The 13,360-nt window shown below is 48.0% G+C and overlaps 1 protein-coding gene across 1 annotated transcript in view; it reads right to left on the reverse strand.

Annotated features, from left to right (window-relative positions):
• The window catches only part of LOC8040017 (retinal guanylyl cyclase 1), a 63,943-nt gene that overhangs the window by 18,970 nt on the left and 31,613 nt on the right, over window positions 1-13,360 (reverse strand). Inside the window, exons 4-5 of the mRNA XM_042288182.1 lie at window positions 7,450-7,590; window positions 6,067-6,259 (exon numbers count right to left, since the gene is read on the reverse strand). Of these exons, the coding sequence (XP_042144116.1) occupies window positions 6,067-6,259; window positions 7,450-7,590 (334 nt within the window). The remainder of the gene's footprint in view (window positions 1-6,066; window positions 6,260-7,449; window positions 7,591-13,360) is intronic.

The following is a 13,360-nucleotide window of genomic DNA, read 5'->3' on the forward strand; positions in this document are numbered from 1 at the left end:
CGTGACGTCACTCTTGCCACCTTGATATTGAAAATATTTTCTTGCCAGTGGTCTGAAGCCTATTTGAAATCGCGGGCCGCGGTTTTCCGTCGTCTAATAATAGAGAGTTTTAGGGAACCGTTTCTACACATCCGATATAGTACGATGATCCCTCCGGCACAAACTGCGCATGCGCGGCCGCAGAATACTCGCACATGGGCAGTTGGTACTGGAGGGCCCATCGTACCGCATTGGATGCGCGAAACCCGTCCCCTAAACCTCACTAATATTGAAACAGTTCACGGCAGAGCAAAACAATGATCGTCTGAGCTTCCTGGCACCGTAGATAGAGCTTATAAAATCGCATTTGCGAACCGTAACGATCGCCAATGGACCCATTTAAAAAACCCGCCCCAACACCTGTCGGCCATTGCTTGATCACGCACAATGAGCATGTTTTGGACACGAGGGCAGTGTCAGCGTTCGGCGTGAACTCGTATCCAATCACGCGCTTTGTGTTCAACTGATGGATTGATGGATACTAACCAGAGCTGTGTACACAGAAAGTTTGGTCAATGGGAGGCGCGGGCAGAACCAGGGCGTGCACCAGGCGCAGAAAGTCGACTTGGCATGTTCTCTTGGCCAAAAAGAAGCCGAAAAGAATCCCCTAGTGGTGGTAGCGAGAAACAGATTTGGGCGTTTTAATAAGAGCGTAAGAGTTAAATGTAGTAACCCTTCATGGTTGAAAATAGGTTGCACGTGATGTTTCGATCACTATCATGTAGAAAGTTGTAAGAAATGAATGCGCCGCTCAACTCTGTTTTGCTCGCACAGAGTGTGACCGCTCGGAAGTCAGATTCCCGGCCCTCAGCACTTGGCGTACGGACTATGTCGATCGTTCCGCTCGTCACACCCTTCCACCATAGTTTTGGATGACCGTGATTGAAACATCACGTGCACCATATTTTCAGTCATTGAGAGTCACTCCGATGGACATATCAGGTTTGTTTCTCTCGACCACCGCCAGGGTATTATTTCGGACTTCTGGTTGGCCACATTCGAATTTCTCAAGATGCCCTGGAACACGCCCAGCCCGCTTTCGACCAATGGCGCCTCCTCATTTGTCTCCTATACTTCCCAACGAATGGCCAAACACTCTAGATATACGGCTTTGATACTAACGGCTGCTCTCTTTATAATGGGCGGTAGCTTGCGCCACCTTGCCTAAAAAACAACAACAAACACCAGAATTACCTTTGCCGTTTCAGGCCAATGCATTTTTGTATAACTACCACCAGGCCGTGAAGGTGCTTGCCAAGCAAACCTTTGAAGGACCGGACAAAAAAAAAAAAAAAAAAAGAAAAGAAGAAAAAACTAAAAACAATTTTTTGCTTTTTTCCTTGTGGGGGAAACGCCAATTTTCCTCTGGTGGAACCTTGTCGGCGTCAACTAACTGCAGTCCCACTGGAGAACGAAGCTGAGACCTTGAACCAGAGCCACGCGAGAAAGAGACCCAATTTCGCTCTGTCCCCAAGCTGTGTTATAGTTTGCTGTATTTGGTTCAATTTTCCGCATATAATGTCCACCATCACTGCAACATCTTCTTCGCAAGCAAAAAACCGCCGAAAAAATACAGGGACACAGACGAAGGGAAACAGGACAAGGCGCCTTGTCCTGTTTCCCTTCGTCTGTGTCCCTGTATTTTTTCGGCGCTTTTTTGCTTGCAATGAACCAACTGGCCCAAATCCCCACTTTACAACATCTTCTTCGTTTCCTCTTCACTTCTATAACCCACCCTTCCATCTTTTCCAGCAAAATCAAAGGCCACCGGTACGTCTGTCGCCTCCTCGAGAGGGGCAGGACTGACCTTCTTACATTTCAGAACCACATGCTCAGTTGTTTCGGCCTTCTTTCTACATCTTGCGCATTGTATCTGTCTCTTCAAATTTGGCTATAGACGTTTTTGGGTACAGATCCCACTGGCGTCACAGGGATCGGTAACGCCATCTGTCGTTGTGTGACAATGGTAAGTGTCGCAGTCTTTGATCACTTCTTTAATATGCAAATCGGCTGCGTATGAATGTAATTTTGTGGTTTATTTTTGGTAAGGATGTATAGACCGCGTAGATTGAATTATGACCACAAAACGAGGATCTCAGAAAAACACTTTGGTGCCTTTTTAAAGAGACACTGACAGGGATTTTATGCTCGCCAAGGTTTTATTTGTACATGACAAGTGAGAGCCCAAATACCCGTAACACAATTTGCGACACGAAATTCGTTTTTTTTTTTTTTAATAGCAATTGACAATTGGCCGGTTTGAGTCGCGCTCACTTTCTATTCCGTGGTCACATGGCGTTCAGACAAACACACCAAATATAATCAAAGTTGCAAGTAATTTAAAACACACACTCAAAATTAAAAAAAAAATGAAAGCCGTTTACAACTCCCTGTAACGCCGAATTAGAGCGCAGCTCTTGAGGAGGAGTAGAGAAGGGTACTGGGGGGTGGGTCAAGGGACCTTGGGGGAGGGGGGGTCACGTGACTTTGGGGGGTCACGTGGCCTTGTGGGAATCACGTGACCTTGGGGTGTCACGTGACGATGCCGATGACGATGCGGATGCCGGTGACGTCATCAGTGACGTTGCTGATGACGTCATTAGTGATGATGCCGATGACGATCCGGATGCCAGTGATGTCATCAGTGGCGATGACGTCAACGGGGCGTCACGTGACCTCGGCGGGAGGGTATCCCCAGGTCACCTGACCCCGGGAGGGGTCACGTGACCTGGGTAACCATCGTGACCCTCGTGAGGATAACCCCTTGTGAGGGCAACTCTCGTGACCCTCGTGAGGGTAACTCTCGTGACCCTCATGAGAATAACTGTCGTAACCCTCGTGACCCTCGTGAGGGTGTTCTCGTAACCCTCGTGACCCTCGTGAGGGTAACTCTCATAACCCTCGTGACCCTCGTGAGGGTAACTCTCATAACCCTCGTAACCCTCGTAAGGCTTACGAGGGTTAGTAACCCTCGTAACCCTCGTGAGGGTTACGAGGGTTAGTAGCCCTCGAGCTTCTCGTGAGGGTAACACTCGTGAGATTAACCCTCGTAACCCTCGTAACCCTCACGAGGTTACGAGGGTTACTCGCGGTTACGCCGATGGCGACGCCAACGGCGACGCCGACGGCGACGCCGACGCCGCTCAAGCCGGGAATGGGCGCCTAAGAGCTGTGCTCTAAAATTGGAAACTTATTTTCGTGACTTGTAAAAAGCTGTAAATACGTTGGTAAAAAAGGAGTTGCACACCCGACACGCCGCACCACCATGCTGATTCGCGCGAAGACGTCGACAAGTCGTCGCCCCTTCTCCTGGCTGAAGACATCCCTCGTTGTACGAATACCAACTGGTAAGAGCTTGAAAAACGCGCAAACATCATGCAGAAAGAGCTTGGAGTCTACGTTTTTCGTGCGACATGCGACGGGCGAGTTTCAGTCTGCTTCTCACAAAAAAGAAAAAAAAATGGAGGAAAAAAAAAAGCTTTTTGCCTTTCCACTCTGGCGAAGAAGGAAGACCAGAGGAGCTGTACCGCGGAAAGTAACGGCCGACCGCAAGTAGGCAAGCCAGAGAAAGGGGAAAGGCTGCTGCCATCTATGAGCGACGGCGGCAACCAGGTACCAGGTACGTGGTTTGCCGCCGTCGCTCATAGATGGCGGTAGATGTCCAGAGTTCGGGGTCTTCATTTGTTTCCGGGGGACATGATCCTGGGGAAACCAGCCCTTACCAGCTCCAATGTAAAAAAAAATAATAAATAATAAATAAAAAAAAAATAAAAAAAAAACGACACGCGGTCGAGTGTAGCCTGGTGCCTTCCGTCAGGTCTCTCCTCTACATTTCTCCTCCCTCCCTAGTCCAGTTATGGTTTCGTTTTGCAGCAGTTGCATTTCTTTTTAGAGCGCAGCTCTTAGGCGCCCGTTTCCGGCTTGAGCGGCGTCGCCGTCGCCGTCGCCGTCGCCGTCACCGTCGGCGTAACCGCGCGGTGCATTATGGGTAAATTTTCCCGAAGGAACCCGAGGTCCTCCCGAGATCCTCCCGAAGGAACCCGAGGTCCTTCGGGAGGACCTCGGGTTCCTTCGGGAGGACCTCGTAAGGACCTCGGGTTCCTACCTCGGGTTCCTTCGGGAGGATCTCGGGAGGACCTCGGGTTCCTTCGGGAGGGCCTCGGGAGGACCTCGGGCTCCTTCGGGAGGACCTCGGGAGGACCTCGGGTTCCTTCGGGAGGACCTAGGGGGGGTCACGTGACGATGACGTCATCAGTGACAATGACGATGACGATGCGGATGCCGATGACGTCATCAGTGACGTCACTGATGACGTCATCAATGACGATGACGATGGCGATGCGGATGCCAATGACTTCACCGGTATCCGCATCGTCATCGTCATCGTCACTGATGATGTCATCGTCACGTGACCCCCCCAGGACCTCGGGTTCCTTCGGGAGGACTTCGGAAGCACCTCGGGTTTCTTCGGGAGGACCTCGGAAGGACCTCGGGTTCCTTCGGGAGGACCTCGGAAGGACCTCGGGTTCCTTCGGGAGGACCTCGGGAGGACCTCGGGCTCCTTCGGGAGGACCTCGGGAGGACCTCGGGTTCCTTCGGGAGGACCTAGGGGCTGGGGGGGTTACGTGACCTGGGGGGTCACGCGCCGATGACGTCATCAGTGATGATGATGATGACGATGCCGATGACGTCATCAGTGACGTCACTGATGACGTCATCAGTCATGATGACGATGGCGATGCGGATGCCAATGACGTAATCGGCATCCGCATCGTCATCGTCATCACCACTGATGACGTCATCGTCACGTGACCCCCGAGGTCACGTGACCCCTCCCCCCCCGAGGTCAACTGATCCCCCCAGTACTTTTCCCTCCTCCTCCTCAAGAGCTGCGCTCAAATTCGGCGTTACAGGGAGTTGTAAACGGCTTTCATTTTTTTTTTCTTTATGAAAAATACACGCGACGCTGTAGCAAAATATTGATTGGGTATTCGTTTGACAGCGTATTAAATCGCCTGGCAAAAAATAATTTTTTTTTTGGCGGGGGGGGAGGAGGAGGTGTCTCATCTCTGAGGCGGCATTCATCGACGCGTGGACCACTGCCACCTAAGCCTATTTTTTCTATTGTTCTTTAACCAGCAAGATAAAAAACAATTATGCATGTCGTGTTCTCACTATCTGAACCGCTGACTCATTAGTGACTCGAACTGACTGAACTTACATGTGCCATGCAAATAAAATTATTCAGTTTATATGATAAAACTTCTTGTTTTATCGTTTGAAATTTAGTTGAGTGTATTGCTTAGTGTGTTATGAAGACACCCGTTTTAAGATTTGAGGTTTAAAAAAGTGTATTGTCATGTCTGATGTGAAGACACCCAGCTCAGCTTCGGTTCAGCTGAACTATGACACAAGGAGCGCGTCTCAGACTAGTGTTTACTTGGACATCAAATGTGCTCCCTTGATTTCCGGGTGATGACGTCATAAATGTGTAACGCTGCTGCTTGCCGCGATCTTGGTAGTGGCAGAGTAGCGGAGGTGGAGCAGCGGCTAGATGTGTATTGCTGCAGCTTGCTCGCAGCTCGACTGTCAAGGAAGCTTTTGCGACAGCGGGTTGGGACGCAGCGGCAATAGCTGCGACACCTGCTCTCTGTGGTCTTGTTTTGTTGGAACTTCTACGACCGACCGTCAAGGGTCGCGGCATCAGACAACACGACAAGCCGGCTCCTGTGACGCAATTCGTTGTCACCTTTGAAACTCCTTTGCCTAATGAGAGCGGTGTAGGACACTAAAGGTCGGTTCTCACATGCAGCGAAGCGCTGATGTAGCGCTCCTCACGTGCCGTCAGCTACTTATCGTCTGCCATGAGCAACAGTTTTGACGGTGCGATACAAAGCTGGTGAACGCTCCCATCAGCACGCGCTTAGCGCGAGGTAAGCGCTATGCTTGTAGCGCTCCGCTGCATGTGGGAACAGGCCTTAAACACGCCTGTCGAACACGTGTTCCAGGCACGGTAGCTGGGCTCACCTTGTATATGTTGTAATGATTGATGGTGGAGTCAAAGGCCGTGTAGAGATCGTTGAGCAGATCGACGATCTCCATGGGCTCGCTGTAGGCCGAGATGGTGGTGAAGCCCACGATGTCGCTGAAGTAGACCGTCACTTCCTCGAACTTCTCGGGAATCACGGGCAGGCCTGCCTTCAAGGTTTCAGCTACGGAACTGCGCCGCCACTCGGCGGGAAATAAAAGATAATGAGTGCAAAATAAAAGACAGCGTTGGCGACGCACACTTAAGCTGAAGTCCTGCTTCGCCATAAGGAAATTGCCGTATGGTCGATTCAGTTTATAACCGAGTGTATAATATCCCATTCAGTCGGAATGGGAATTATTTTGGTCCTGGAATCGTGCGTATTGAGTCGAAATGCTAAACATCGAGGTAGTTTTAAAGCATAAAATAATTTTTAACGAAACCCCTTAGTGACAAATTAAGGCGCTTTATATCAGTTCCGATTTCGCTGATGACGACAGCCGACACTCTGTTGACGCATTTGCGCTTGCAACGTATTGTTCTCTGTATCTTTACCGGAAGCATCGAAACTATATATTAAAACTCCGTGTTTATGTCAGTCCGTACGTCCGTCTGTCCGTCGATTTACCCGCTACATTTCACGAGGAAATTGAGGTCCGGTGACGCCGGGCCTTAAGTGCGGCACCGCGACTTGACACCGTGATGACGTCACCCTGCCACGTAATGTCAGATAATAAGAAATTAATTTATGCGCTAAATTGGGGGGGGGGGGGGGAATTGAAGCGTCACACAACACCACGTTTTGAAACTGCGACGTCGATTTCCCCTCTAACTTTAGAGAGTTTTAGTAGATCGTTCTGATACCTCCGATAGCCCCGATAACGATACTATGCATGCGCAAGGGAGGCGGTGGAGGAGTATCGGGTATCGTTATCGGAGTCATGGGAATGATCTACTAAAACTCTCTTTTAACGGGGAATTTAAACGAGATTTTTTGTTCACTCCCCCAAAGGGCTTTTTCATGTTTTCTGAAAAAATAAATTTAAAGGGTCGCTTACTAGAGATTGCATTTCATGCGCTATAAAACTTTGAATATAAAGGTCGCTGGTACGTTTTTACATAGAATGTGTTTTATCAACCGATTTCCATTAGACAGCTTTTACGAGCATCTGTCAGGTTAATTTCTCCGATTCATTTAGCGGAGAAATCGATGCCACGTGAACAGGTCACGTTACTTCAAGTCACGTGACGTTAGCTTCTCCGAGGTGGCTCTGCGAGGTAGCACTTCGCACTCAGCACAATATTTGTTTACCGCTCTTTGTCTGTATCAACATGATCGAGCTTCTTTAATTTTTCTTCTTATTTGATTCGTCGATTCCTACCTGGGAAGCATGCGGTTGAGCAGCTGTTCGGTTTTCTTCTTCTCTTCGTCGAGCTGAACAGTGCGTTCCCTGATCAGGTCTTCCAGGTTGTTCGAATACTTCTCGAGCATCTGGAACATCGTTTCCACGATGTTGGACTTCCTGCGTTTCCGATGGGCAAAATGAAATGACACCACTGAACGAAACATACCTTTCGCATAAAACGTCCATCCATAAAATTGGCGCTTCGCGCGTCTTGCAAGTATCCTTGTCGTCGGAAAGCGCTAGACAAGTGTCACGAGCGATCGCTCCGCCGTCATTCGCTTCCAAGGGCCGCTTATTTGAGCCAATCGCCGCCATTTACTTCCAAGGGCTAAACCAGGCATGCGCCTCATGCTGTACTGCACGAGGCGCATTTGACGCTACTTGCAAACAGAAACGCATCAAGGGGTTTCATATTCGCAAAGCGTGCAGCGCCCTCTGCTGCACCGCAAGGAATGCCGGGAGCTGCTTCTATAGAAGAAGGAGGCTAAATTGCCAAACTGTGAGCACTTTTCGCGCGGCGCTTGAGCAGACTCCGATGCAGGTGGCGCGGCAGCAGCAACATGCCTTAGAGTAATCATCATGTACGCAAGAGGTTCGACTAGCGCTAGTGTCTATGGCACATCCGGATCCACATTGAAGCACTCAGCAACCAGACCACTTTTGTGGTTCTCCTGCACATTCCTACGGGAAATCTCCCGTGCATTTTGTCTCATCGCCGGAGAATAACAGAAATGAACTTTCTTGTGCTGTACTGCATAGGAGGAAACTTTATTCACGCTACAAAATTGACACTGCAGTAGTTACAGTGTTTTCTTTATCTCGGCGGGGAAATTAACGTGATGGTTCTTCGTGACAGTTTTTTTTTTCTTTTCATAAAATTCGGCTGATCACTTTTTTTTTCCTGATCATTGACCGATGTTTAAATTTAAAATATTCCGGCTTCAGTCCTATGTTCCACGGCAAGTGTATAAAGACAAGCGGCGAATTTGACTTGAATACGAGTCGAAGATAACGAAGGACGTTTTTAAGGGGAGCCAACGTCTCGGTGACGCTAATATTAATAATCTGCGAGATATACATGCCACTAAAACGACCCCTTTTTCAATCAAGTTCTTCCGTCAGTCAATGAAAATGATCCCCATTTACTAGCGGGAAAAACGCGCTAAACGGTAGGAGTACGCGCACTATAAAAGGTGTTTTTCTTTTTATTATTGTAATACATCTATCGGGCGAGTATAGTTTTCTAGATTTTCCCCATTAAACAAAATGTTCTCGAGCATGCAGATATGAGGTTTGAACACCAGAGCTAACTTACGTTTGTACCCATGGATATATTGAGCAGCAGAGTGAATAAAACGAACGTTATTTATTGCAAACTGCTCTTATTAATCGGCTTAATTTTTATCCTCTACATTCACATGTAGGTACTGACCTAGTGTTATTGCGTAGTTATTTACGTCTCTCTTCTTTTCCAAGGTGCTCTTCATTGCTTTGGCTCGTATTACCTCCTGCTGAAAAGCGCCGTTGCCGTGTTCGCGCTAACAGTGTCGGACAGCTTACATAAACAAATGTACGACGCCATCCATTTTAACACCGTTTTTAATGCCATGCATTTAAAAGAAAAACGCCGCAACAGACCAATTAGTCTGTCTGCGTGACTGGGAAATGTTCCAATCTATTTGTATATACGAATTATTCGTGATATTTGCTCTTATAATCCAGCGCAGGGAGAAAATGCACTCACTTTTCCCCATAGAAATGCATTACCGGAAGTCAGTCTTCGACTGGTTGCTGCCCGCTTCAATTTGCAGCAGCACACTAGCGCCAGTTGAACCTCTAGCGCACAGTATAATAACTCTACGGCTGAAGGCACTGAAGGCTTTTCTTTACGTCACGCATCACAAATTCAAGCAGCAAAAAAAAAAAAAAAAAAAAAGGAAAAAGAAAAAAAGGAGGCGTAAACTTGTTAATCTAAGGCGACTATTCCCTTACATATTTTAGTAGTTGCCTCACCGACGGACAGAGGGCGCTGACGCACTCGGCCCCATTAGGTTGCTTCAATTTGGTTGGTTTCGTTTTCAACGTGAACTCGGCTATGTTGCTCTTTTACGTTGCTTTTGCTTAATTTTGTGATGCGATTATTTTCTTTGTAGCACACAACCAATGAAACAGTGGTATCGAACCACTTTGAGGACTACGAGGTTATTTTATTTAGCCTAAACTGCGGGCTTTTTGACCAACTCCTTTGGTGTATCTGATTATGGTCGGTTGCGAAACGCGTGACTGATGTACACGGAAGATTACCGTCGTCTGCGGCCGTGCCCGATGACCCCAGTTTTTAGAAAAAGAAACTAATGAAGAGACTAACAGGTGAATGTAAAGAAGCATATCGACAGTTTGATTAGCAATGTGCTAAATCAGCCAGAACAGATGAACTCGCGAGTTTACTACCCACTGTTTGGTTTTAGTGGGCACCCAGCCTTTAGTGAACTTCGCAGACTAAAACGTATCGTGTGGTGACGCAGATAATTGATATAACCAATTAGTATCATCTCGGCATTTTTTTAAACTCAGTACTCGACTATGTTTTGACAGGCCGAGTAGAAAATTTCTTAATTATCAACCCTTCAAAAGTACTCATAAGCAGAATTTCACGATATTTGCCTTAGGAAATAAATTATTTTTATATGAACATTTGCTTACTCAAGAATAAGTGACAGTCCCGTCAAATTAAATCTGGCATTTGCCTTCTGTAAAATTGGCCAAATAAAATTACAGGGCACAGGAGGAGAAATACCTCTGAAAGTTTGGCTGAATTCTAGTGCTAGGCACCATTTCACGGACCTGTGTGAACAAATATTTATTTGTTTGAACAGATTCGCTTTGTAAATTTCGGCGTCGCCGGTCACAAAAAGTAAACCTCTATTCGCCATCGACAATCATGGACACAAGTAATTGTTATGCAGACGGCTCTTTCTTTTTATTTGGCGTCAATTATTGCGGGCTCCAGATACAGGCAAAAAATAAAACAGCATACGCAAAAAAAAAAGCGTTGTTGTTATTGCGCATGCGCCGAACCCAAACCGCGTTTTGGATTTGCAAATAGAAACGATGTTATTTCTTTGTGCACGGTAACCTAAAACTCGATACTGCTAAGTGTCTGTGGTAGCTTTTTATGCGGGAAGACTCGACCTTTGTGCTAAGATTAATTAAGTAAATGCCACTTGTTATCTAAACATAACCAATAAATCACTTAAATGACTGTCGAAATGGGAGCGAGCACAGTATACAATTTTTTAAGCTTCATAGGTAAACCGACCAACCGAATGTTTACGTCACAAAAAAAGATTGAGAACCTCAAACACAAGTATGTGTGATATTATGAAAAAACAAATTGCCTGATGTTGACGTACCATTACTTTTAGCCTCAGATAAAATACAAGTTAAACGTTCGTTGTCTATCCCCTCCGCGAGTTTCCTCACATAATAAAAAGAAACTGTTTTCGATAACAGTTTCTTTTGAAAACTGTAATCGAAACTTTCCTTTCAGGAAATACAGTTAGACTCCTTGCGCTGACTATTCTCGACGCCTTCCGGTCCTAAATGTGCGATATAAATATACGCGCTTCTTACCGAGAATGTTACGTCACTATTAGTAAACAAACCTCGATTTCATAAGCACCTTTGAACCCTCGTGATGTCTTAGTCGTCGAGTAGTAGTGTCAGACTACAGTTTCCGAAGTAAGACAAGAAAGCGCGGTGAAACGCGACGAAAAACACGAATACAACGCATTCGCCAAGGCGCGGAGGGGAGAGCGGAGTAGCAAGTTGAATCAACCTAATGGCTGCCGCGTCACGTGATTCCAAGATGGCAGCGCCCATGCGGAGGAGGATGAAAAGGTCTGTACGAGCAAAGCCCAGGGCGCGCCTTGCTGACTTAAAAGAGGACGCCCCCGGACATAGCCTCCTTTGTTGTAGAATGCCTGTCAAATCGCGAAGTAACGTGGCCGCTTTAAAGGGTAAATACGATCTGTAAAGACGGCGCGCGCAGGGGCTCTCTCTGGTAGCGCCAAATAATGCCCTAGCGGTAAGCTCTCCTTTTTTTTTTTTTTTCATGAACGGAGAACATTTTCTGTCGATTTCCCTCCATTCCGCCCTTTCGCTTCTCTACCCGCCAGTAGCCTCCTTCTTGCTTTTTTCTCTTCGGTGTGGTTTGTGGTTGTTTCGCGTAGAGGCCACCACGCTTATTGGTGGCGCTGGCTGAAGGATTACCCTAAACCCCTCTATCTTGGGAGAAGTGGCACCATTCATTGTTGTGGAAATGCTCCAGACAGGTTCCGCGCGCCACTCCTGGGGAGAACATGGCGTCTGAAGCCTAGCTCTGTGCTGCTCTGTGTCGCAATGATCTACCCAAGGGCTGCACGTTGCACGTGCCTCGTGCATCGACGCACCTTGTGCTATTTTTAAGACATGAAAGGGCTTTAGGTTACCCTAGAGTAACTGTATAGGCTCTTCTTGCAGAGCCAGAGTATTGCGTTCTTTTTCCGAGCGCCGCCAACTCCGTATTGTTAGAGAAGCGGCCACGTGCGCCGAGCGGAATCCAATTTCCATCAGGGAAAGCGACATTGCGGGTGGCGAGCTTCGGGCGGACCGTGTTTCTCGCTTTGCGTTTGCAAAATATACATATTGCACTAAATTCGAACAAACTGTAAGGTTTCTTGGCCATTGAACATTATGTGTAGCCGCTGGGTACAGTATAATCGCATTGCTTTATAACCAGAGTGATATTTTAAAACCTCTTTCCAAAGTCTGGGAAACAGACGACACGGAGGAAGATCGCGTTTCTTGAGCCTACGACGCTCGCGGAGTGATACGTGACCGTTCTGCTATGGTCCCTGGAACGCGTCTTCAACTGGTGTGTTTACCGCGTCCAAAAAAGGGGTCCCTGAATTTCCGTCTGATGACGTCATAGACGTGTCACGCTGTCGCCGGTCGTGATCCTTGTGGTGTTCCAGCAGTGGTAGTTGATGTTGCAGTCGTCTGTTCTGCTGCAGGTCACTCTTGAATCTGGCAGTCCAAGGAAGCTTCAACAACCAGAAGTTCGGACGCTGTGACGACAACTACACTCGCATTCGCTTGTGATTTTCGTCAGCATTTCTGCGACCAACCGCCAGGATCGCGACATGAAACAGGATGACACTCCGGCTTCTGTGACGTCATTTGTTGCCATTTCAGGGCCACTTTTGCTATATGGGCAGAAGAGGACGCTAAAAACTCCAGTTGAAGACGCGCTCCAGGCACACGAGTTTTACCGAGGGCTTAGAGAGAAACAGGAGACAAGTAACGGGACGACAGCACACGCGCGGCGTGTCGCCGCACTATCTCTTCTCTGCTCCGCAAGCCGCCTCACAGCCTCCGTTCTTCTGGAGAAGCGATGGTCGCTTTCCGCAGCGCAGCCTTGGATTCAACCTGGCCGCCCTGGAGGCACCATAGCGATACTCTGCTCCTCAGGCGGAGCATATCCATGCTACTGTAAGTTACTGTGATGTATCGCGAGTAAGACCCAGTTGCAGCCGTTAGTCGCTCGACTCGTTCGTTTTAATCATGGCTCCCGACTGACCGAGACCCGTGCTCTTTCAAACCGCGCGCTTCCAGCACGCGGGGACCGCGCGCTTCCCAACATGTCCCGCCATCTGCTATAGCATAAGCAGATACATCACATCTTCCCCTCACTTGGCTGTGATCCCGTATCTTGTGGGCGGTCTTTGCTCCCGCGTTCCTGTCCGGATGGGCATAACCACAGGTTCGGACAGTTCGTGGCCTTCTGCACTTATCGCGTCAGCTGGTACCTCTTCGGCCTGAACGTCCAAGCCCCAGGCTGCTGAGG

The sequence above is a fragment of the Ixodes scapularis genome, unplaced genomic scaffold (genome assembly GCF_016920785.2).
Source record: "Ixodes scapularis isolate PalLabHiFi unplaced genomic scaffold, ASM1692078v2 ptg001212l_1___fragment_4___debris__unscaffolded, whole genome shotgun sequence".
Taxonomy (NCBI): domain Eukaryota; kingdom Metazoa; phylum Arthropoda; class Arachnida; order Ixodida; family Ixodidae; genus Ixodes; species Ixodes scapularis.